Raw genomic sequence first — 26,923 nt, 5'->3', positions numbered from 1 at the left:
CTACAGACTTTATTGACTACCATGTTTAGAACCTCTCCTTTTCAACTTCCATTTCTTAGAATCTCTGCTTTCATTTAAGACTCATATCAAGTGTTATCTTCTCCTGGAATATTTCTGGTCCTCTCCACCTTTTTTCCCAGCTTTTAGTGCTATCCCTGCTAAGGTTACCTTCCACATATTCTACATTTATTTTATATGTTATAATGTATATATGTTATTTCCTTCATTAGAAGTAAGCTTCTTGAGAACAAAAAAGAAATGGTTTTCCTTTTTATTGGTATCCCCAGTGCATAATACAGAGCCTGGTATGTGGTAAGCACTTAGCATATGGTCATTGACTGACTAAATTGATCAATTACCAGTGTGCGCCACATTCCTCAACCACAGCATCTCTCCACACTTCAAAGACAGATCTATTTTGTCATTAATCCAATGGGACATGATTAATCATTATAATTCATCCTTATAGAGTCATTTATCTTATTGTAGTAATTTTGTATATTATTCTCTTACTTAGGTATTGCTGTAGTAGTTCATAAAGTTCATGTATACTTTTCTGAAGTCTGTTCATTGTCATTTCTTATGCCTCAGTAACATTTACATGCTACTATTTGTTCATTCATTCCCCAATTAATTGCTATTTACCAGTTTCCAGTTTTTTGCTATCACAGTTAGACAAGCCTGCAACTTTTATATTCTGATGTTATTGCGCCCAATATTTAAAAAGAAAAAACAAAACCTAATCTGGCAAATGCTGAAGTAAAACAGCAAATGGTGGAAATGGGGTTGAGAGAAAACAAAATGAGAATGAAGGAAATAAAAGGGTAGTAGTGTGTGATATTTCCGAAAACTAAAAGTATCCTGAGTTCCCTCCCATTTTCTTCTCTTTCCTATCCTTTGTTCATTTCTCCTTTTTTTTTTGTCTTTTACCTTCCCCCTTTCTCCTTTATTTCCTCTGAGTTATTAAAGATGTACCTGTGGTAAAACTTGCTAATTTTTTTTTGTTTCTGGTGTGCATGTTCTACTTGTATTTCTCCTGCTGATGCAACTGCTACTATTTTGTAGACCCCAGATTTCCAGTTGAATAACAGTATCTGGTCTGGCTTTCCAGGTAGGCAGAGTTGACAGCAGTCCCTATCTGCTGTCTAATCTTTAAAATGTTTTTAATGTGATTTTTAAAAAATTCTTTTATTCTACAATGAGAGCTAAAATTGGGGAAAATTTGAATACCTTTGAGAGAGGTAATATATTGCTTTAATTTATTTTTCAGAAGAGAAGATTTTTATATTGGGAAGGATAAGGAAAACACTGAAACTCCCAAAAGTAAATAGATGAGGAAACATTCAATATGAAGAATGCAAAGTGAGACTAGCAATTGAAGAGAAACTTCTCTTTCTCAATATCTCAATTGCTGCCAGATTTCGTAAGACAAGCTCTTTACCTGAATGAACAGGAAAAATTATCCTCCAGGTTCATCCGATTAAAACACTCTACTAAAACAATAGTTCCAATGCAAGAAAAGAAGGCAATCAGGATTTAGTGACTTGCTCAGTTACCTCCCCTCAAATACAAAGAAAACAAGATAATAATTTACTTCCAATTTTTTACTGTTACAAAAAGTGCTGCTATATTTTTATCTATGTGGGAGATTTCTTTTTAGGAATGATCTCCTTGGCATATAAGCCTAGTAATGGAATCTCTGGGTCAAAGGATATGGGAATGCCCTTTAGTCATTTTATTTGCATAGTAACAAATTGCTTTCCAAATGATTATACTTATTCATAATTCCACTAACAGTATGATATGGTGTCCATCTTTTTGCAAACCCTCCAATGTTGAATATTAACTATTTTGTTATCTTTGCCAATTTGCTGAAGGTGAGATGAAACCTGGGGTTGTTTTTATTTGCAGTTCTGTTATTAATAGTGATATAGTTGTAATCATTTATGTAATAGTGATAATAGTTGTAATAGAACTGCTCAATCATACCCTTTATCTATTGAGAAATGACTGGTTTTGGGGTGTGTGTGTTTGCATTAGTTTATATATATCTTGATAAATCTTTTCCCCTTCTTAATCTTCATGCCTTATTTTTGTGCAGGAAAATGTCAGTTTTATATAATTAAGATAACTTACTTTGTCTTTTAATGTTTCCTCTATTCATCGTTTGTTTAAAAAATATGTGAACATCATGTTATGTGACATATTATTCCAATTTTTAAAGAGTAATCTTTACTATAAAGGTCATGTATCTTTTTTAGAATTTATTGTGGAATAAGCCTAATCTAATTTTTCTAGAATTCTTTTAATCAAATAGAGAATTCTTTCCAAAATAATTTATGTTTTCCAGATTATCAAATACCAGTTTTGAGTTTCCTTATTTATTACTCTCCCTTATGTATTTGATCTACTCTATTAAAAAATAAACTAATACCACATTTAGTAATATATTTTTGATGGCCACTGCTATATAATCTGTGTTCTAGAGGTGCTATTCCTCCATTTTTACCTTTTTTCATTATTTTCCTTGATATTCTAGATTTTGTTTCTCAAAATAAATTTTATTGTTTCATTGAATTTTGTAAATTAACCCTTAGATCATTTGATTGTTATAGTAAAATGATAAAGTAATTCTTAAAGATAATAGAATTAACTAGTTGAGCCACTTAAAAAAAAAAAAACGAATTTAAATGGTGTTTGTTCTCTGAACAAATAAGCCAGTTCGTAACCAGAGTGGTGCTTGACGTTGGCCTCAGTTCATTTTACATAGGATCAGTTCCCTCCTCTGACCTAGTTTTCTGGTTTCATTCTTAGCAATGACACTTAGCAACACTCTATTGTTCTACTGTGTTTGTGTGTGTGTGTGTATAGACATGTGTCACTTCTATGAGCTCCTTCTATTTATTTTTTAACATTGGATTTTGGTGAAGTTAATATTATAATCATAGGAAGAAAAATAAATCTCTGTGTTGTATTTTAATTTCCTATTGGAAGATCAACTTGCATTAGTTAAACTCTTAATTACAAAATATTAATTTGATACCATGAGCTATTCAGTTAAAGAAAAAGTATCTAACACCTATAATAAATAAGGTAAAGAGAATATAAGAACAAAAACAAAACTTTGTTGTTATTGTTCTATCCTGTCAGTGTTTTGTGTTGTATCTGACTCTGTGATTTTATTTTGACTTTTCTTGGCAAAGATAGTGGAGTGGTTTGCCATTTTCTTCTCTAACAGAGGCAAACAGAATTACGCGAGTTTTCCAAGATCACACAGCTATTAAGTATCTGAAGCAGGTTTGTTTTGAATTCTAGTCTTCCTGACTTCAGGCCTGGAGCTCTTTTTCACTGTGCCATTTACCTGTCATATCACTTGTATACAGATAAATAAAACAAAACTTTATTTGAAAAGGAAGAGAAGATGAAAGAATGAATCTTCATGGAGGAGGTAGCATCTGAGTTGTTCCTCAAATAAATATTCACTCAACATGTATTTAAAGAATGTCTGTTATGGGTAACAAATTCATTTTCCATAATAAACCAATTTCATTCTGGGCCTCCATCCTCTTTAAAAAATTAATATTTTATTTCCCCCAATTATATGTAAAAAAATTTTTAAATTTTTAATTTTGTGTTCCAAATTTTTTTCTTTCTTCTATCTTCTCCCCACATTGAGAAGATAATATGATAAAGACTCTCTTGCTTATAGTTATGCAAAAATGTATTTCTTTATTAGTTATTTTGTGAAGGGAAAAAAAAAAAAACAGACCTTCCCCACCCTTTGTTTCCTGACCTCAAAAAATCCCAATAAAAATAAAGATTAAAAAAAAAAAACATAATGTTTTAGTTTGCATTCAGACATCATTAATTCTTTCTCTTGAGATGAATAGTATCCTTTTATCCTGAGCCCCTTAGAATTTTCCTAGATCATTGTATTCTTGAGAATAGCCAAGTCATTCATAATTGATTATCATATAATATTACTGCTATTGTATATATTGTTATCCTGGTCTTCATTTCTCTTTGCATCAATTCATCTAAGTCTTTCCAGGTTTTTCTGAGAGACAAATACTTATCATTTTTAATAGTACAATAGTGTTCCATCACAAGCATATACCACTGTTTCTTTAACCATTTCTAATTGATGGTCATCCCCTTAATTTCCAATTCTTTGCTACCACAAAAAAGAACTGGTATAAATATTTTTGTACATATAAGTTCTTTTGCTTTTTGTTTTTTTATCTTTTTTGGGTACAGACCTAGCAGTGTGGTATTACTGGGTCAAAGGATATACATGATTTTATAGAACTTTGGGCATAGTACCAAAATGCTCTCCACAATGGTTGAGTCAGTTCACAATTTCACCACAATGCATTAGTGTCATAGTTGGAAGGCCATGTGCCTTCCAAAATTTGTCATTTTCATTTTTTGTCATTAACCAGTCTGATAAGTGTGAGATCATATCTCAGAATTCTTTTAATTTACATTTCTCCAATAGTGACTTAGAACTTTTTTTTCATATAATTATATACATCGCTTACATCACTTGGTCTGAAAGCTTCCTATTTATATCCTTTGACCATTTATCAATTGGACAATAGTTTTTATTTTGATAAATTGGACTCAGTTCTCTATATATTTAAGAAATGAGGCCTTTATCAAAGAACTTGCTGTAAGAACTTTTTTCCACAGTTGTTATTACTGTCTATTTTCCTTCATTCTATTTCCTCCCTTGTTTATCCTACATTCTCTCCTTTCACCTTATCTACACCCTCGAAAGTATTTTGTTTCTAACTACTATTCCCCATCTTCTTTCTTCCCTTTCAGTATCTTTTCCTCTTGTCCCTTTCCTATCCTACTTTCTTAAAGGGTAAGATAGATTTCTATACTCAATTAAGTGTATATATTAGTCCCTCTTTGAGCCAGTTCCTATGAGAGTGAAGATCAAGTGCTTCCTCCACATTCTTTATCTTCCAATCCATTGTAAAAACTTTACTGCACCTCTTTTGTGTGAAATAATTTATCCCATTCTACCTTTCCTTTTCCCCTTTTCCCAGTGCATCCTTCTTCCTCAGTTTTTCATTTTATTTTTAACTCATCATATTTAACTCATATCCATATCTTCTCTGTGTACTTCTTATTGTCCTCATAATGATAAAATTTTAAAGAATTACAAAGTATTATCTTTCCATATTGGAATATAAACACATTAACTTTATCAAATCCCTTAGAATTTCTCTTTCCGTTTACTTTTTAGTGCTTCTCTTGAGTTTTGTATTTGAAAGTCAGATTTTTCTCTTCAGCTCTGTTTTTTTCAGCTGGAGTGCTTGAAAAACCTCTTTCATTAAACATCCATCTTCACATCCTCCACCCCACCTCACCCCCAAGTTCCCCAAATAGTGTGTTCAGTTTTTCTGGCTAGTTTATTCTTGATTGTAATCCTAGCTCCTTTGCCCTCTGGAATATTGTATTCTGAGCCCTTCATTTCTTAAACGTGAGAGTTGCTATATGTTGTGTAATTCTGACTGTGGCTCTATGGTATTTAAATTGTTACTTTCTGGCTGCTTGCAATGTTTTCTTCTTTATCTGGGAGCTCTGAAATTTGGTTATCATGTTCCTGAGAGCTTTCATTTTGGGATGTCTTTCAAGTGTTGATCAGCAGTTTCTTTCAATGTCTATTTTCTTCTCAATCCAATAAAAGTTTCCACCCAATTTAGCATTAACTATTTTATACCAAGAAGTTCAAAATAATGTTCACTTTCTCCTTAACTTTTGCTTTTATATTAGAGGATTTCAACATCCCTCTGACCTCCCTGATCTCCCACATCTATCCTCTAGAATATCAGGGGCATTTTGCTTGATAATTTCTTTTCTTTCCTTTTTGTTTTTTTGGAATTTTTTTTTTCTGAGACAATTGCAGTTAAGTGACTTGCCCAGGGTCACACAGGTAGGAAGTGTTAAGTGTCTGAGGCCAGATCTGAACTCAGGTCCTCCTGATTTCAGGGCTGGTACTCTATCCACTGTGCCAGCTAGCTGCCCCCCCAAAAGACCTTTTTTAGAATTGTATTCCCAGTGGAACTATTGATGATAGAAAAAACTGGAAACATCCTATGTTTCCATTAATTGGGAGAATGGGTAAAGAAACTGGCATATTAATAAAGTAGGAATTATTATGCTATTAGAAATTACAAATATGAAAAATACCAAGCATAGAAAAAACTTATATGAAATATTCAGAATCAGGAGAATAATATGCTTACCAATGTCAACTATGTCCACTGATAGGTCCTAGTTCAAAGAAAACTTATCAAGCATTCCTGCCTCAACTACCAAAAAAATTTCTCCATTTCCTTATTATCCTTAAATATTTTTATTTGGGTCTTTCTTATACTTCAATACCTCTATCTTTGTTTTCTTCTGGAATGATGTGTGTTTTAGCCCTTCATTTTAACTCTATATAAATCTTTTTCGTAATAAACATAGTAGTTATTTTTTGTAATTCATTCTGCCATCTTCTTGTTTTATGAGTAAGTTTATTCAATTTATATTCATGATTATGATTGATTATTTTTCTCCATCTTATCTTATAATTTTTCATCTTTTTGCTTCTACTTGCCATTTGACAGACAAAAAGAAAGAGGTAAAAGACAGAATTTACCTAACTTGCAACTCTTTTCTTCCCCTTGTTCTATCCCTCACCACTCCTACATCTTAGGTTTTTGTAATGGGCTGAGGCTTGAGTTGATGCACTGAGGTCCCAAGCACATGAGGCTAAATAGTAATTGGACCATACTCTATTAATATATAAGCTTGGAGAAAGAATGGCCTCCATCCACTCTTTGTGCAAGTCCTGATGTGTTGTATAGGAAATGACGATTTTGGTGGGTGGAGGCAGGGGAGTGGAAAAGGAAGGGGAAGGAGAGACTGTTTGTTTTTGCCATTGCGACGACCTTTCTGTTTGTTTCTCTTCTTTTTGGCTCAGTGGGTAGAGCACCAGCCCTGAAGTCAGGAGGACCTGAGTTTAAATCCAGCCTCAGACACTTAACAATTCCTGGTTGTATGACCATGGGCAAGTCACTTAACCCCAACTGCCTCAGCAAAAGCAAAAAGAAGAAGAGAAACAAACAGAAAGGTCCTCGCAATGGCAAAAGCAAACAATCTCTCCTTCTCCTTCGTTTTCCACTCCCCTGTCTCCACCCACCAAAATCGTCATTTCCTATACAACACATCTGGACTTGCACAAAGAGTGGGCGGGGCCATTCTTTCTCCAAGCTTATATATTAATAGAGTATGGTCCAATTACTATTTAGCCTCATGTGCTTGGGACCTCAGTGCATCAACTCAAGCCTCTGCCCATTACAGGTTTTTATTTTACTTCTTTTATTTTAATTCCTCATTATTAATCTTTTCTCTGACATTGGAGTTTGCTTGGCCTATGACTTTTCCTCTACATATTCTGCTCCTCTTTCCAGTTCCCTTGTCCTTTTACCTTAGAGGCAGCTAGTGGAAGAGTATATTCAGCACTGGGTTTGAAGTCAGGGATATTCAAGTAAAAAACTGACCTTAGACACTTAGTAACTGATGTCTATTAACTTAAATTCTTTAGAACAGATTGGCACTTATATATTAACAAGAATATATAAATAAATACTTGTCCTCTCACTCCCCCATTTCCCTTTTCAGTTGAATGTATTTCTATACTGTGATATTTATGTGTATAGATATGAATATGTATAATGATATTCAATCTTCTTTTATCTAGTTCAGATGAACTTATGTTTCTTGCCCCTCCATGTTTAAACAGTTTGTATACTTCTATTATATGATATAATTGTCTCCTTTTTTCCTACTTCTTATTATAGTATAGTTCACTGCCCCATCATTTGTCTCTTCCTGAGTCAAAACCGAATTACCCATTCTATGAGTAAAAATTTAAAAAGCAGTGTCTTCTATATATTGCATAACTGTCCCCAATTTTATTCTCTCCTATATTCCAGATATTCCCAACTCTTATTATCTGATTACTTTTCTAAACAAAAAATGGCAAGACTGGAGGGAGTAAGGAGATCATAAATTCCAACTTCTTACTTATGAAAAAATGGAGATTCAGTGAAGTGAATTAATTCACATATGCTCTAAAAGAAATTCTGAATACATGTCAAAATTTTTAAAATAGAAGAAAGTTTCACAAGAAAAAGGGAAGAATTAGTGAATATTTGGAGCTTAGAAACATGTTTGAGGTTCATCCTAAGGATAAGAAACCTGGATGTTTTATGAAAGTAGTTGCTTGTTCATAGTAACGATAATGTGGATACATAGACACTATTAGATTCAGTAAGATTCAGAACTAGGAAGTTATTGCTGGTGATTCTTTGATGAAAGTTATTAAGACAGTTATTTGTAGATGTGATAACAGAAAAGAGAGCTTCTGTTTGTCCAAGGAATGTATCCAAGATATGGTAGCTCAGTGCCTGGCATATAATAGGCACTTGATAAATTTTTGTCAACTGGATGAATTGCAGAAAACCTTCTAAGACTTGTCAAATGCTTAACTACTATTCTGCTTCTGATGAATCATATGGGATCAAATTATATTGCTAAAATAAATTGAGAAAGCATGGCTAAAATTATAGAGTCATGGCCAAGAACTTGATTTTCAGGCATTAAAAGTGTTTTCGTCACTGCTACCCTTGAAGGCATTAATAGCAAAATAATGATTAACATTTAAATAGTGCTTTAAAGTTTGAATATCATTTTATACGCATTAAAAAGAGATTTTTAGAAATGACCTGCAGTTTAAGAAGATCATATCTAAAACCACAATTGATGCTTCTGAACCACCCACTTTGGCTCCAATTTTCAAATTGACAGATTCTAAGGGGAAATTTTCTGCCATTAGTCCAATTTGTAAATTGTCTTACATACATATGTGCATATATCTGCCTGCATAAATGTGTGTATGAAATATTCCCTCTCCATTTTGGAAGGAAACAAAATATCAAACAGAACATAAAGAAAGCTTTGATATATTTTGCTCTGTGAGATTAGGTTGAGGGAATAATTTAAACATTAATCAATAATATCTCACAGTTTTGACTTATTGAGTATTTGGGTGTTTCCTAATTTATATTCAGATAACATAATTGGGAGAATATCTACCTCTCTAACCTATCTTCACTTTCATTTTCTGAATTATCATTTTTTAAAAATTCTCTGAACTTGAAAGTCTTTCAATATTTTGTCCTGTACCTTCTTTCCTTCTTTATCTCTACTCTTCTCCCCTACAGTATTGTGTCCTTTAATGAGGACACAAGGATCTTTCTATGCAGATAATCTTTAGATCTATATATAAATTCCTAATCTTTATTTCTAACTCCACTCTACATCACAAATTGCTTGGTTGTAATGGGCTGAGGCTTGAGTTGATGCACTGAGGTCCCAAGCACATGAGGCTAAATAGTAATTGGACCATACTCTATTAATATATAAGCTTAGAGAAAGAATGGCCCCCACCCACTCTTTGTGCAAGTCCTGATGTGTTGTATAGGAAATGACGATTTTGGTGGGTGGAGGCAGGGGAGTGGAAAAGGAAGGGGAGGAGAGGCTTTTGGGATTGCCATTGCCACGGTTGGCTCGGCTCGCGTCGCTCTCTCTTAGCTGGCTTCCTGTCGCAACTGCCTATATTTGCTATCGCAATCTTTCTTGCCTATATTTGCTATTGCAATCTTTATTCACCTCTTCACTTCAATAAATATTGAAGATTTTTTCCCTTAACCTGAATTCTTGACTCCGGCTGATTTTAAATACGCGGTCATTACACTTGGTGAATATTTTTATCTCAATATCCCAACATGTCCAGAGTGAAGATGGATATTTTCTCCTCAACAAACTCCACCCCAAAAAGTTTTCTCCTATTTCTTTTGAAGTCATCTTCCTTTTTTAAATTGTCCAATTAGCAGTTTAGAAGTCTTGTGTTTGACTTCCCACTCCTTTGTTCCCTCTTAATAATTGCTTATCAAGTCTCATTCAGTTTATCTTTATACAGCATAAGATCATAGACTTAGAACTAAGCCCATAACTTCCTTATTTGAAAGATGAGGAAACGAACACTTGTATATATTGAGTAAGTGACAGAGTCAGTTTTTAAATTCAAGTCCTTTGTCTCCTCTTTTCATTCTACCGTGACTACCCATAGAAAGGGGCCTAGAGAAACTCAGTGCTAGTTCAGGGTCACTGAGCTTGTTAGTGGCAAGGTCTGATGTAGAATCCAAGGTCTCTTTACTTTAGCCTTTGCTTCAAGATGCTTCCCACTATGGTTCATTGTTCATACCCCAATTAAAAATAATTCAGGAAGAGTTAAGAAAGGTTAAATAGAAGCAGGTTCAGCAGCAAATATGATATGTACAGTAAAGAACAAAGATAAGTAAAGCTTCTGCACAGACAAAATTAATACACATAAGAAGGAGATAGAAGAATGGGGGGGCGGGGAGAATCTTTGTAATGAACTTTTCAGAAGGTTTCATATTCAAGATATCTAAACAACAAATAAATGTGTGTGTATGATTAACTACCACTCTCCAATAGATCAGTAGCCAAAGGATATGAAGAAACAGTTTTCAAAAGAAGAATTGCAAAAGATTCACAACCTCATGAAATAATGCTCTAAATCATTAATAATAATAATAATAATAATAATAGAAATGCAAATCAAAAAAACCTTGAAGTTTCACCTTACATTCTACAAATTTGCACAGATGGCAAAAAAAAAAAAAGTCATTATTTAATGTTGGAGGGGTTGTGGAATGATAAGCACAGCAGTACATTGTTGATGGAGCTGTGACCATTTTGGAAAATAATTTGGAATCATGCATATAAAGTGAGTAAAATGTCCATATATGACCTAGAAATTCTTTAACGTAATGAGCCTATACACTTATGAAGCCACTACTAGGAAGAAAGTCTCTACATACACCAAAATACTTATATTGTTCCATATGAATTTTGTTGTTATTTTTTCTAAATCATTGAAATATTTTCTTGGAAGTCTGATTGGTATAGCACTAAATAAATAGATTAGTTTAGGGAGTATTGTCATCTTTATTATGTTCACTCTGTCTCTGCCTATCCAAGAGCACTTAATATTTTTCCAATTATTTAAGTCTGACTTTATTTGTGTGGAAAGTTTTTTGTAATTTTGCTCATATAATTCCTGACTTTTCTTTGGTAGATAGATTCCCAAATATTTTATGCTATCAACGGTTATTTTGAATGGAATTTCTCTTTGTATCTCTTGCTGTTGGATTTTGTTGGTGATATATAAAAATGCTGAGGATTTATGGGGATTTATTTTGTATCCTGCTACTTTGCTAAAATTATGAATTATTTCTAATAGCTTTTTAGTAGAATTTCTGGGGTTCTCTAGGTATACCATCATATCATCTGCAAAGAGTGATAGTTTGGTACCAAAATACTTATAACAGGACAAAGTGCTGTTATAAGACAAATTTCAAAGAATTGGAAAATAAGTAGATGCCCATCAATTAGAGAATGGCTAAGCAAATTTGATACATAAATGTAATGGAATATTATTGTATGAAATGATGAGTGTGATGAATCCAGACAAACATGGAAAGATGATATGAACTGATACATGGTGAAGTAAGCAGAACCAAGAAAACAATATGCAAAGTGATTACAATAGAGAAATGAAAAGAACTACACACCAACAATTCATATTGTATAATGGCTCCTTGGGAGTAATATGGGAAAGATATTTATAACCATGATGATGTGAAAAATATAATATCAATTAAAATTTATTTTTAAAAAGATATAAGATCTGAGCAGTTAATTATGTAATGATGAAATTTTTAACATTATGGTCCAATTATTGATAATTATGGTCTGTGAGTGATAAAACAAAAAAACAAAAATAGAATGATAAAATTTTGCTGATTACCCCTGGCTGTTGATGCTGTCATAGTCCCACCTTCCTAAGGTCAGATCTTGTGCAGCCCTTAGAACCTAGGTAGTGCTTCAAACTCTCTCAGAATTGAGTTAGTGTCTGGTTTACATGAATGTGTAGCTACATAAATGTGTAGTTACATCAGTGTATGAAATAGGAATTAGTTACTAAAAAGTTATGGAAATCATTGTCCTTTGATTTGTTTTTCCAGCCATTCTCCCTTATTTTATTCACTCTCCTTTATGGCCAGCTGCAAGCACACACATACAAAATCTCAGACTTTGATTATTGGTTATTGCAGCTTCTTAATGGTTAGCAATCTTGACAAATTTATGGGTGACATAATGAGTTAACGGATAACAGAATGAGGATCTAAAAATTCTTGACAGAGTCCATGGATAATATTAAATTCTATCCATCTCAAAAGAGGATTCTCTCCCTTCCCATTCTCCCTCTTGGGGAAAAACACATTAGCTTCAGACTTCCAAAGGAGACTTAGGATACTGTGTCTTCCAGAATCTCCATTCGGGCTGCTGTTCCCTATGTAGTAGATGCTCCTTATGGTGTCCTTATGGTGTACTGGATCAAGTACAAATTATGGTGGGTGAATGCCACCAGAAACCAATTGCAGGAATGTAACTGCAAATGATGCTTCCTTTGATATTGACATGTGAACTTTATTGACTTGAAAAAGGCCTCTCCTGACACAGCAGTTGTCACTAGAAAGGAAAACCTCAAGTCCTATAGAACAATGCAGGCCATCTATGGGATGGACTTGAAAGCAGACTATTTATATAAGCAAAAGCTCAACCATAGTTTCTGCCACTTGTATGATGATCAGGAAGCTTGTGTGGGACTTTAAGGTTGTATAAATTCTTCAGATCATGTGTGACAGCCTATTGACTCCTGGTTTTGCTTTTACTTGTGGACCTCCCATTAGAAATTTCTGGCAGAGTTTTTAGAACAAAGAGATTATTATACTAAAAGAAAAGGAGCATATGCACACCAAGAACATCTAATGGTGGCAGTGGCTTTGTTAGAGCTCAGGTAGCTCTGGGCACTGGGATTGTCCTGGCTCGTAAGTACACAGAAACAGATAAGGTCTGCTTAACTTTGTACAGAGATGGTACTACTAATAAGGGTATGATATTTGAAGCTTACAATATGCCAGCCTTGTATTTTTATTTGTGAGAATAATCAATATGGAATGGGAACATGTCTACAGATGTGTCTACAGCCAGCAGCAGCCAGCAATGACTACTTTAAAAAAAAATTAAGCATACATGGTATGGATGTTCTGTGTGTCCCAATATCAGCAGAATTCGCAGCTGCCTATTGCTGATCAAGAAAGGGCCCAGGGTGATGTAATAATATAGATGTAGTATGTAACTCCCTGGGTTCAGCTTCCAACAGGAGGGAAGAAATTTAGGAATTAAGGAGTAAGAGTGACACTCTTATCTTCTCAAAGATAACACGGTGAACAAAAACTTTGCCAATCCTGAAGAATTAAAAGAAATTGATGATAAAATAAGGAAAGAGATGGATGATGTCTTCCAGTTTGCTACAGCTGATCCAGAACCACCTTGGGAAAATTAGGCTATCAGAGCTATTCCAGAGAAGCACCTTTTGAGATCTGTGATGATATCACTGGATCAAGTACAAATCTGTCAGCTAAAAGCAGGGTATATGTGTGGAAACTTAATTATAAGTAATATAATTAATTATAAGTATAATATATAATTATTATATTAATGGGACATTATCTTGTCAACTTTAAGGAACTATTTGTTAGGTTTAAATGTTTTTAGCTTTCTTAAGGAAGGGATGAAGGCTACAAAAAAAACATTTTAAACTATTATTAAAGTATGTTAATTATATATACTTTAACATATTTAACATGTTTTGGTCTACCTGCCATCTGGGGGAGGGGGTGGAGGGAAGGAGAGGAAAAATTGGAACAAAAGATTTTGCAATTGTCAATGCTGAAAAATTACCCATGCATATATCTTGTAAATAAAAAGCTATAAAAAAGTATGTTAATTATATATATTCAAAGGATTTTACTAGTTACATACATGCTATATCTGTTCATTGTTTTACTAAAAGAATCTAACCAGTGGGGAAAAAATCAATAAAGAGAATTGTGAAATCCTGTAATTAGGTTAAAAATTAATAAATTCAGGAGCTATTGTTGAGTTAGCATTTCATTTGAAAAGGATGTTAAACTTTTGAATTCAGTAGTTAATGTGGTAGCCAGCAAAGTTAATTCTTAGACTTCTTTGAGAGGCATGTTATCCAGAATAAAGGAATGTATTTTGGGTGCCATATTTTTAGAAATACATAGGTAATCTGAAGAATTTCCAGTGAATAGTGGCTAGAATCATCAGCCAACAAGCATTTATTAAGTTATTAAGTGCTTATCATTTTTTAGTGAGAATATAGATTCAAAGAATGAAGTAATCTCAACTTAATAGGAGCTTACATTCTAGTGGGAAAGATAAGAGTATAAATAAAAACCCAACAAATACAAAGTGGTTTGGGAAGGAGAGACCTGGTATTTGAGGGATCAGGAAAGGATTTTGTAGAAAATGGTTCTTGAACTATCTTTTGAAGGAAGGGGGAAGGATTATATGAGTTGGAGGTGAAGAGGGTGTTTTTTTTTTTTTTTTAAGTATTTAGGATAACTAGTGCAAAACAGATGGAGTGTTATGTGTGGGGAACAGAGAGAAGGTTAGTTGGGATGGATTTCAGAATGTGGGAAATATTAGGGCCAGAACCTGATGCATTCTGGACATTCTCTTCACCACTAGACAAACCTTTACTTAAGCCAGGACCAAATGCAGGTATGACTTTTACCTTTCATTGTCAGTTCCAGATTCTCTTCCAGCACAGTCACTCAGCAATCTCCTTTTCCTTTTAATTACATGAAGAGATGGTCCTTTCCCTTGCTAGAAAGGGAATTCCATATATTTGTATATGCATAAGTGACCTCTTTCCATCTGGTTTTCTCCAGCATATTGCCCTAGGCTCTTATTTACCTTTATTGTCTTTGTACTGGCTGCTTCCTTATTACCTACAAATATGCCCATTTCTCTCACATTCTTTAAAAAAAAAAAAAAAAAAAAAACCTGATCTAATTTATCAAGTTCCTCCACTAGCTATCCCATATTTCTTATTTCCTTTTGTGACTAAACAACACAAGAAGTTTATCTACAATCTGTTTCTACATCCTTTCCTCTCCTCTTCTTTATTCTCTACAGTCTGATTTCCAATCTCCTTCATTTGAAACTATTCTCTCCAAAATTATGAATGATTTCTTTATTGCCAATTTTAATGGCTTTTCTCTCAACCTTCTTCCTTCTTGATTACTATAGCTTTTGACATAGTCAGTTACTGTCATATTATTTTCTCTCTCTAGGTTTTTCAGAACACTGTTCTCTTTTGATACTCTTTCTACTTCTCCGACCACTCTTCTGTTTCTTTTAATGGATCTTCATTCAGGTAGCACCCATTAACTACAAGCACAAGTTAACTCTGTCTTAGGACCTCTTCTATTTTTCCCCTCTATACTATTTTGCTTGGTAAGCTCATTTACTTTTATGGATCCAACTGTCAATTCTATGAAGATGATACTGAGAACTGTATGTTCTAGCCTTATTCTTGATTTTTAAGAGTTACATCTCCAAGTACCTGTTGAAAACCTTGAACTGGATGACCCAAAGACCTTTCCAAAACTAACTCATTTTCTTTAAGCTCAACCTTCTTCTTCTGAGCATCCTTATTTTTGTGGAGTGTACCATCACCCTTCTAGCCACCCATGCTTTCAACTTAGGTGCTGTACTTTACTGTTCACTCTCATGTAATTAGTTGCCAAGTGTTGTTTGATTTTGTGTTTATAATATCTCTTGTATATGCTCCCTTCTTCCCTCTGAAACTTCTGTCACCCTAGTGCAGATCCTCATCATTTCACTCTTGGATTATTACTATAATCTATTCAGTCTACTTGCCTTAAGTCTCTCCCCAGTTCAGTTCCTCTTCCATTCAGCTATGAAATTGATCTGCAAGTCTAATCATGATACATAGTAATGTGTCAATCCCCTCTCTTCTACCTCTTCCAATTCAATCAAATCCAATGCCTTCCTAAAGCTTATTGCTTCGAATATAAAATCTTCTATTTGGCTTTTATAGTCCCTTATAACCTGGTCCCTTGCTATCTTTCCAACCTTCTTAACCATCTTCCCCCTCCATACATACTCTATAATACTGTAACATTCCTCAAACATGAATATGTTTCCTGACCCTGGCCATTTTCATTGGCTGTCCATCCATGCCTAGAATTTTCTTCCTTCTTGTCTTTATCTCTTAGATTCCTTGGCTTTCTTCTAGCCTCAGCCAAAATCCCACTTTCTATAAGAAAACTTTTAGTTCCTTCTAATCTTAGTGCCTTACCTTCAAGATTATTCCCAACTTATTCGGTACATAAATTTATTTATATACAGTTGTTTTCATGTTGTTCTCCCCATGAGACTCTGAAATTCTTTAAGAACAGCAAGGACTTTGCTCTTTTGTTTTAAATAACCCCAGCTCTTAGCACAATGTTTGACACAGAGATGTTTGCTGATTTTTGTTTGACTCCATAAAGATATAACATCCTATCCAGGCCTCACTGGCTATGTTCTATGGATACCTGGGTCATTTTCCTTTGAGGAAGGTCTCAAATAGTTCAATAGCTGGCTCTTCATTTTTTGATCTACCTGAACACCTAGCTGAACACCTCCATATATTTTCCCTTAATTAAAATGTATACCCCTTGAGAGTGGACACTTTTCTATTTGTATCCCTAGCACCTAGCACAATTCCTTGCACATATTGTAAGCATTGAATTAATTATTTGTTGAATTGAACTGAAATATTTCTGAGAGGAGCTGAATCAATATTTATATGAGAATATACCCCAAATTAATTTACATAGATAATATGTCAAAATATGAAGAACTGATTAAAATCATAATGAAGTGTGTATGGATAAATACAAAAGTTAATGAGGGTAAATTTGTACAACCCAATGGGGTTATATAACTAGAGTTGGAAAACTTTCTGAGATTGGGAGGAATATAGTAAACTATATAACTATAGAAATACAAATTTTTTTTTTAGTTGAAAAAAAAACTTTTTGTACACAATGAGGTTTATACTAGAAATGAGAAAAAAAAATTCCTTAAAAAAAAGCACTCAAGATTCAGAGTACTACATAATAGTATAGTTGGGCTTTTGGGGCTAGTGAAAGTACAAACTCACAAACAAAATAAAAGGAAGTGATGCTGAATTGACAGGACTCTTGATTAAACATCTAACAGTGTTACAGAAGTGGGTATAAATAAGAGATTATACAAAGATAGAATTGACAGGATGCGACAATTTACTTCATATGGGAAGGGGAATTGTATGAAAGAAACTGAGAAATAAAGAATGACACAGGTTGTAAGACTGAATGACTGAGAAGATGGTAATATGTGCCATAGTAATAGGGAAGCTAAGAAGAAGGGAGAGTTTAGGGGTAAAGATAATGAATTCAGTTTTGGATAAGTTGAGTTTAAGATGTCTGTGGGACAAAGATGTCCAATAAATAGCTGGAGATGTGAGTCTGGAGTTAAAGATGATTAGACCTGGACATATCATTCTGAGTATCATCTGCTTAGAGATGATAATTGAATCATAGAAGCTTATGAGCTCACTAAATAAAATAACAGAGGACCCTAGGACCGAGTCTTGGGAGCACTCATGAACAGTGAGTGTGACCCAAATGAAGACCATCAAAAAAAAAAAAAAAAAAACTCAGAATGAGTAGTGAGATAGGAAGGAGAGGAATCTGGAGGGAACATTGTCATATAAATCTAGAGAGAAGGGAGCCCTCAAGAGGAGAAAGTAATAATGTCTGAAGCTACAGAGAAGTCAAGGAAGATGATGAGAGAAGTAATTAAGAGATTGTTAATAACTTTGGAGACAGCGGTTTCATTTGAATGATGAGCTCAGAAACCAAACTTCAGAGAAGAAATAACTGACAGATATTTTTATTAATTAAAATTCTTTAAATGTAGGAAGCTGCAGGAAATAGGCATAGGGCCTAGATTTAATTGGTGATTTCATTGGTGTCCTAATTTCCTCTACCAATATAAGTCAACACCTTCTCTTTAACTTAAATTATTAGAGTTTTAATGCTCTCCAAATGTCTTGCCCAACATCACTCATCCAGTATATATCAGAGGCAGGATATGAACCATCTTCCTGGCTCAAAGATCAGCTCTATCCACTAAGCTATGTTCACTCTCAGCAGTAGCTGTAAAAGATAATTGATTGATTATGTTTATGTTTTATTATTGAGTTTATAATAAAATTTTAAAGGATCCTGATGATCCATAATCATTGTTCTAAGTTAAGTTGAGGCAATAAATGGGAACCCTTTGAATTTTTTCATTGTTTACACATTAGCCTTTCAATTGAAAGAGTCCTAACAATATAAGAAGACCTGGGTTCTAGTCTAGACTGTGATTTATAAGTCATAATTATGTGTATAATTGCTTATTTTCTCTTCCTTCATAGCTTATTTCATTTTTTGTTTAACTTCTCTGAACTTGTTTCCTCAAATGTAAAATAGGCTGCTGAGAGGAAAATGCTTTGTGAATGAACTAAAAAGTTCTTTATAATGTTAGTAATCATTCTGTATAAATGTGATCTACTAACATTAGTAGTCCTTAGTAGTTATCTGTCATTGTTGTCATCATTGTGTTTTTCCTGGAAAACATCACTTAAACATTTTTACTCTTCTTTTCAGGACATCTGTGCTAAGTGAAGGACCTTGCACCCACTACTAAGTGATTACCATGGGCCTACTTGCATTTTTGAAGACTCAGTTTGTTGTACACCTGCTCATTGGGTTTGTCTTTGTTGTAAGCGGGCTAATCATTAACTTCATCCAGCTGTTTACCCTTCTCCTCTGGCCTATCAACAAGCAGTTTTACAGAAAAGTAAATTGTCGCCTTTCCTACTCACTATGGAGCCGTGAGTATTTTTTTTTTTTCTGGTGAATTGTGGAAGAGCTAGACATTTTAGAACTAATATAACTGGTCAAATGATTACAACTGCAAATAAAGCATCTTCCGGCCCTCAGCATGCTGAGATCACTTGAACAAAATTTATAATGTTGAATGTATTTTTATAAAGCAGAAGCTATACCGTAGAAATGTCCAATGGATTTGTAGGGTTTAGTTACTGAGTATTGTAAATTGATAAAATGCATTCTGCAGCTCAAGAGATCACTTTATTCCTTTAAAATTTGGTTTATAACCTCCTATTTGTCTTTCTATCCACCATAGATTTGCAACCAGAACACTTTCTCTCTTTTCTCAATGACATCTATATCTAGAATATCTCCCTCTTCCCTGCATCCCCTTCCATAATCTCTTCAGCAGCCACACTAGCAACCCTGCTCCATCAATTTCTTAATCATAATTTTACACCACCATCTCATTCTGTTTTAGCACCTTGTAAGGATGGCCACACACTAGATCTTTATTTACTGTCAAAACTCTCTTTTTTCAAGATCCTGGACTCCCTTTGACCACAATTTCTTATCCTTCCACCTCTTACACAACCTCCTTCATTTTGTACAAACTGTTCACTATCATTCTGACTGTCTGGTTCCTTTGTTCTCTCTGCCTGTCACCCCTCTATTAGCATCATCCTTTCATCCTCTGTAACATTTTGAAATTATAAGTATCTACTTCACTGATCTCTCCTTCCTCCATTCTCCCATGTATTCTTTTGTTCTTTCTAGTTCCCAAGTTTGCTATAAGTGCAGTTTCATTTAGGCTACCTTGTCTGAAATTCTGAGTTCTGCTGGGCAAAGTCAGGAAATTGTGCTAAGTCTACTAGCAATTTTAAACTATCAACTTTTAACTGGGCTCCAATGCTATGTATAATTTTATTTAAACATCTGTGACTGAATTCCCATCACAATCTCTGTTATCTGTATTTAAGTCATTAAGAATTTTTTTTTTATTATAGCTTTTTTATTTACAAGATATATGCATGGGTAATTTTTTAGCATTGACAATTGCAAGACCTTTTGCTCCAACTTTTCCCCTCCTTCCCCCCACCTCTTCCCCCAGATAGCAGGTTGTGAGTCATTAAGAATTAATGAATTAAGTCATAAAGAATTAAGAAATAGGAAAAAACTTCAGCAACCATCTAATTGACCTATAGCTAAAAGAATCCCCACTATATCCTCTCTGACGAGTATATATGTATACTGTTTGCCTGAAGACCTCCAGAGAGGAGGAAGATTATATTATCTCAAGACAATCCATTCCAGTTTTGGATAGCAAATTTTTCTTTACATCAAACCTAAATTTGCCTCTTTGCAACTTTCTTCTATTGCTTCTAATTTTTGTTCTCTGGAGCCCAAAAGAACAAATCTAATTCCTCTTATACATAAAAGTCTTTCCAGTACTTCTAATCATCTATAATGTCCCCTTCTCCTGCATCTCTACAGTCTTTTCTTCTTCAGGTTGAACTACTCCTTAAATAAGTTCCTTAAATCATATCTTATGTGGCACATCCTTGAAAAATAATGGTGTAGTGGAAAAATTTTTAATCTTTTTTGTGAACTGGATCTCATTGGTTGTCTGGTAAAGCCTCTGGACCCCTTCTCAGAATAATGTTTTTGAATATGTAAAATAAAATACATGGGATTACAAAGGAAATCAATTATATTGACATAGTTATTAAAAATATTTTTAAATCCCATGTTAATAACCTATAGATAGTGAAAAGAGAACTGACTCTGGATTTAGAGGCTCTGGGTTCAAATTCTATTTTTCATATAAATTCACCATGAGATGTTTTCAATCATTTAACCTCCCTGGGCCTCAGTTTCCTCATCTGCAAAAACAAAAGGGTTGGACTAGATGACCTTTGAAGTTGCTTCCCTCTGAGGTTCCCTCCATCCCTAAGTCTGTCATGTTAATGATGCTTTTACCATCATGGGTGACTTCCTCTGGATACTATGTTATTTATTGTCTTTTTGTAAGACAATTTTAAGTAATACAATTGTCAATTGTATTATTGTCTTTTGTAAAATGTTGTTCTTAGAAGGGAGCACAAAAGAATAGACTTCAGATGAATTCTCTGACTAGAGCAAAGTACAGTGAGATACGATCACTTTCTTATTACTGGAAACTCTGCTTCTCATTGCAGTCCAAGATTCCATTAACTTTTTTGACTTCCATGTCACACTATTGGCTCATGTTGGTCTTGCAATCCACTAAAATCTATAGATATATATCAGGCAAACTGTGTAGCTATACCTTCTCCATTTTATACTTGTGAGTTTGATTTTTGGAATCCCAACTGTAACACTATACATTTATTACTATAAAATTTAATTCTAACAAAATCAACAAAATCTGGGGGTTTTTATCAAGATTTTATGAGGTAACCTGATTACTGTTCAGTATATTAGCTATCTCTCCTAAAACTGTATGCCATCTCCATATTTAATGAGAATTATGTTTATAACTTTATTCAGAAATTAATAAAAATTTCATTATGAATTAGAAAATTATCAAAACCATGAAAATTTATACAAGGAAGGTCAGAAAGTAGAGATTGTAATGAAATCATGCATATACTAGCTCCAGCTTGAAATTTAATGTGGTATTACCTACATAAACCTGTTTATTTATGTCCCCCTTGAACTGCTCTCTGAGTTGTGTATGAATTTTTAAGCATTTCATTGAAATTTACTTGCTTCATTTTTCTTTGCTTCAGTATTATTACAACCTATTCTGCCTCAACTTCCCCAGAAGCAGCTAGACAGTGCAATGGATAGAATGCTGGGTCTGGAATCAGGAAGATTCAAGTTCAAACTCAGATACTTATTGACTCTGTGAAATACCTGGAAAGTTACTAGTGTCATTATGAGATCAAACAAAGTAATATTTGTAAAATGCTTAGCACAATGCCTGGCATGTAGTAAGCCTTTAATAAATATTTGTTGCTTTTTCCCAAATAAAAGTCCTCTCTTATGATAAAAACATAGCCAAGCAAAACAAATTTGCATTATAATATGCATAACCGGAAACACTGGTTGTGTGACCTTACTTAACCTTTTTTTTTGCCTCAGTTTCTTCATCTGTAAAATGATGTGGAGAAGGAAATGGAAAATCACCCTAGTATCTTTCTTTGCTGAGAAAATCCATGTTATCATGAAAACTAACTGGAAATGTATATTTCATTCTATACCTTTACCTTTCCACCAAAATGTGGAAAGTATGCTTTATTATTATTTCTGGAACCATTGTGCTAATCAAAGTTCTGGTCATTTCATGGTTATTTATCTTTATAATGTTGTAGTTAGATATTGCTGAAATTAAGTTGTTCTCCTAGTTCTGTTAACTTCAATCTTAAGTACTTCATATAAACCCTAAAAGAATTTTCTAAATTGGGTGCTTTTTATATTACAATAATATTTCATTGTATTCCTGTAACATAAATTGTTTAGCCTCCCTAGTTAGTGGGTAATTATTTTGTTTTTGGTTCATTTCTGAAACAACAATAAAAATGTTTTACCATAAATATTTTTGTACATATATGAGTCTTTTCCTTTTTTAAATTTCTAATAATGTGATATCAGTGAATCTTAAGATAGTCTATAAACATTTATTAAGGCATCTGCCATGTGCTAGGCACTGCACTGGGCATACAGAAAAAAAAAACAAAATGTACCTTTTATCAATTTAATTTATTTAAATTAATGTAATGGAGAAGACAGCATGTAAATAGCTGCTTACAAACAGGACAAATATAACTTGGAAATTATCTCAGAAGGAAATGCTGAGAGTAAGGCAGATGGACTATGAAAGGCTTCTTGCAAAGAGGAACTTAAACCAAGACTTGAAATAGGTCAGGGGAGTCAAAAGGCAGAGATAAGGAGGGAGAATTTTGCAGGCAGCAGGCATGTGAAAATATTTACAACTAAGAGATAACAGAGTCTTATTCATGAAATAGCCAGGTGGTCACAATCACTGGATCAAAGAGTATATGAAAAGATATAAGATATAAGAAGATTGGAAAGGAGAGAGCATTGAATAGCATATAAAAAATCTTTGAATGCCAGAGGACTTTGTATTTGATCCTGAATGTGCTAAGAAGTCACTAAATCTAGTTGAATAGGAAGGTGACATGGTTGGATCTCTACTTTAGGAAAATTACTGTGGCAGCTCAGTGGAAGATCAATTTAACAATCCTTTCAAAAAAGATAATAAGAGTGGAGTTATTCTTGAGGAAGCCATATTGACTGTCCACATAATATTTTTAGATGTTTACTAGTCATCTATTTAATGATCTGTGTCTATAATTTTTACAGAAATTGGAGTCAAGCTCACTGGTCTCATTTTTTAAGATTTTTTTTTTTTTTTGAAAATGAGGATATTAAGTTTTGTTTTATCTCACATTTTCCATGATCTTTTAAAAGTCTTAATTTTAATAGTGGCTCTTTTAATAGTGGCTCAACAATCATTTGTGAACATGTTGGTAGAATTATAAACTGGTCCAAACAAATTAGAGAACAATTTGGAACTATGCTCAGAGGACTATAAAAATGTGCATACTCTTTGATCAAGCACTACTAATTCTATGTCTTTTCACTAAAGAAATAAAAGGAGAAAAAAACCCAATGCATACCAAAATATTTATAGCAGTTCTTTTTGGGGTGTCATTTAGTTGGAAATTTAGAGGATGCCCATCAATTGGGGAATGGTTGAACAAATTATGATGTATTTAATTTGATGAAATACTATTTTGCTATAAGAAATGTTTCAGAAAAATCTAGGAAGATTTATATGAACTGTTGCAACATGAAATAAGCAGAACCAGGAGAACATTGGACACTATAATGGCAACATTGTTACAATAATGAACTATGAAAGACTTAACTACTCTGATCAATACTGTGCAGTGAGCCAAGGCAATAATGAATGACTAATGATGAAAAATTCTACCCATCTTCAGAGAACTGATAAATTTTCAGTGCAAATTAAAGCATGTTTTAAACTTTTTCTTGCTTTTTTTTTTTTTTTTTGGCAACATGGCTGATATGGAAATATGTTTTTCATAACTTTATATATTATAATGGTATCATATTTTTGCCTTCTCAATGGGTGTGGGAGGGGCTATAGGGAAGGAGAGAATTGAAACTGAAAATTAAAGTTAAAAAAAAAATCTGGATTTTGTGCAACATACTGCATATAGTAGGAGCTTAAATATTTATTGCACAGCAATGTATCCCTTATTTGAATGTACAGAATTTTTTATTAATAGGTATAAAACTCTTACAATATGACTTCTGGATTGGTCTTGGAAATCATTTAGTTTGTGGATCTTATCAACCTTATGTGAATAATTGTGGTTTTTATTAAGTGAAATGATAGTTCTAGTTGTAGCATTATCTTTTTCTGAACTCCTCACCCACAGAATATAGGTATAAGATTTTCAAAAGAAAGAAAATCTCCTTATAGAACTGCTCAAGACATTTATGGTAGTGTTCCTTTTGGCTTCACTGTGACTATAGTGAATAGATAGCTTAGATTTTAGTTATGACTTAATATACAGTGGTAAGGCTGTAATTATTATCATATAGGCTCTATATACCCATCCTCTGGCAGCGAGTTGATTCAGTGGATAGACTACTGGACCTAGAATCAGGAAGACTCATCTTTTTGAATTCAGATGTGGTCTAAAACATTTATTGGCTGTATTATCCTGGGCAAGTTACTTAACTCTGTTTGCTTCACTTCCTCTTCTATAAAATGAGCTGGAATGGCAAACTACTTCAGTATCTTTGCCAATAAAACTCCAAAGAATATCATGAAGAGTCAGACATGACTGAAAATGACTGAACAAAAAACTGTATTTGAGGATATCAAAGGATTTCCTGCTGATCTAGTTTGTAAAATGTAGTATTATGTGTTTTATTGTATTTTGGGGGAGTGATGATTAAAGAGGGAGTTATTGGAGTTTAATTTGAGGATCACCACTTTTCTAGTTAAGAAAGACTTTCTGGACAAGGGATCTGATTTTTGTAACTGAATTATGAAAGAATGAAAACTTGTGGAATTAAGAAATATAGCTTGAGAGAAGAAGTGATGGGAGTAGATTGAAAAAACTGAAAGGAATAAATGATTAGGTCAGGATTTTTATTCTTTTGACTTTTTTTTTAATTGAATACTTTTGCTAAGTGAGTTGTAAGAAAAAAAAAATGTTACAAGGTTTAGGCCATTGCCTCCTGGCCAATTATGGCATGAGTGTTTCAAAATTTATAAAAAAAAATTTTTCAATTCTTTTTAATTTAAAACCATATATGTTATTCAACATTTAGATGATAGGGAGAAAGAGAATGTTGAAAAATCAGATTAACAATAAGTTAAACCATTCCATATTTATTAAACACCTACTATGTAGTTGACACTGTGTTAAGCATCGAGGATACAAAAAGAGACAAAAGACAATCCTTACCCTCAAAGAATTAACTGTCTAATGAAGGATACAAGGAAACAAATACACACACACACACACACACACACACACACACACAATCTTATAGGATTAATAGAATAAGTAGGAAATGATTTACAGATGAATGATAGTAAAGTTAAGAAGCAGTAAAAGGCTTCCTGAAAAAGATGGAATTTTAGTTGGGGGTAGCGGTCTGAGTAGGGAGAGGGCAGCAGGTGGGAGATGAGCAGGGAGAGAACTCCAGGTATGGGGAACAGCCAAAGAAAATGCCCAAAGCCAGAGTGTGGTTTATGGAACAGCACTGGATCAAAAAGTATTGGCATTCAAAACCCTTTATAATCTAGCTCTAGTAAAATATTAGATATTATCTTACTTCTCAACACATATTCTTGGAGAGTTTGATGGAAAGATAAGGTTGAAAGCTGGTTTTTAGGGATTAAGAAGAGAGAGGAGAATGAATTGATGTTCTTACTGTAGGCAGCTTTTTTTTTTCTTTTTTTGAGTTTAGCCATAAGTGGCAGAAGAGATATAGGACAATAGTTATTGGGATGGAAGGATCAAGTGAAGATTTTTTCAGAATGGGCATGTTTATGGAAAAATAGAGAATGAAGCAATAGAGATTGAAAATACGTGCTAGACCAGCAGTGCCATCATTACTGGATTGTATTCCAAAGAGATCATAAAAGAGAGAAAGGGGACCCACATGTGCCAAAATGTTTATAGCAGCTCTTTTTGTGGTAGCAAGGAATTAGAAATTGAATGGAAAACCATCAATTGGGGAATGGCTGAATAAGTTATGGTATATGAATGTAAGAATATTACTGTTTTATAAGAAATGTTGAGCAGACTGATTTCAGAAAAGCCTGGAAAAACTTACATGAACTGATGTTGAGAGAAGTGAGCAGAACCAGAAAAACATCATACATAGTAACAGCAAGATTGTGTGATGATCATCTATTATAAACTTAGCCCTTCTCAGCAATATCATGATCCAAGATAATTCCAATAGACTTTGGATGGAAAATGTCATCCACACCTGGAGACAGAGCTACGGAAACTGAATGTGGATTGAAACAGTATTTTCACACTTTTGTTTATGGTTTGTTTGTTTTTTTTTGGTGGTGGTGGTTTTTCCTTTTTGTTTTGATTTTCTTTTCCCAACATTATTCATATGGGAATATGTTTAAAACTGATTGTATCTATCTATATAACTTATATGAATTTGCTTGGGGAAGAGGAGGTGAGGGAGGAAGGGGAAAAATTGGAACTCAAGATCTTATAAATCTTATAAAAATAAATGTTGAAAACCATCTTTACTTCTAATTAGAAAAGAATATACCATTAAAATAAAAAAAAAACTTTAAAAAAAAAGAAAATAAAGTGATA

The 26,923-nt window shown here is 33.6% G+C and overlaps 1 protein-coding gene and 1 pseudogene across 4 annotated transcripts in view; both read left to right on the top strand.

Annotated features, from left to right (window-relative positions):
• Positions 1–13,640, top strand: part of LOC127557137 (pyruvate dehydrogenase E1 component subunit alpha, mitochondrial-like) — an 89,602-nt pseudogene extending 75,962 nt beyond the window's left edge.
• Positions 1–26,923, top strand: part of AGPAT3 (1-acylglycerol-3-phosphate O-acyltransferase 3) — a 144,914-nt gene that overhangs the window by 77,662 nt on the left and 40,329 nt on the right. For all 4 annotated transcript variants that reach the window (XM_051984789.1, XM_051984786.1, XM_051984787.1 and 1 more), the window contains one exon: positions 18,798–19,024. In XM_051984789.1, the coding sequence (XP_051840749.1) occupies positions 18,847–19,024 (178 nt within the window). In that variant the 5' untranslated portion in view covers positions 18,798–18,846. The remainder of the gene's footprint in view (positions 1–18,797; positions 19,025–26,923) is intronic.

The sequence above is a fragment of the Antechinus flavipes genome, chromosome 3 (assembly GCF_016432865.1).
Source record: "Antechinus flavipes isolate AdamAnt ecotype Samford, QLD, Australia chromosome 3, AdamAnt_v2, whole genome shotgun sequence".
Taxonomy (NCBI): Eukaryota; Metazoa; Chordata; class Mammalia; order Dasyuromorphia; family Dasyuridae; genus Antechinus; species Antechinus flavipes.
The sequence above is the reverse complement of the archived record's forward strand: the minus strand, read 5'-3'. Positions and strand labels throughout refer to the sequence as shown.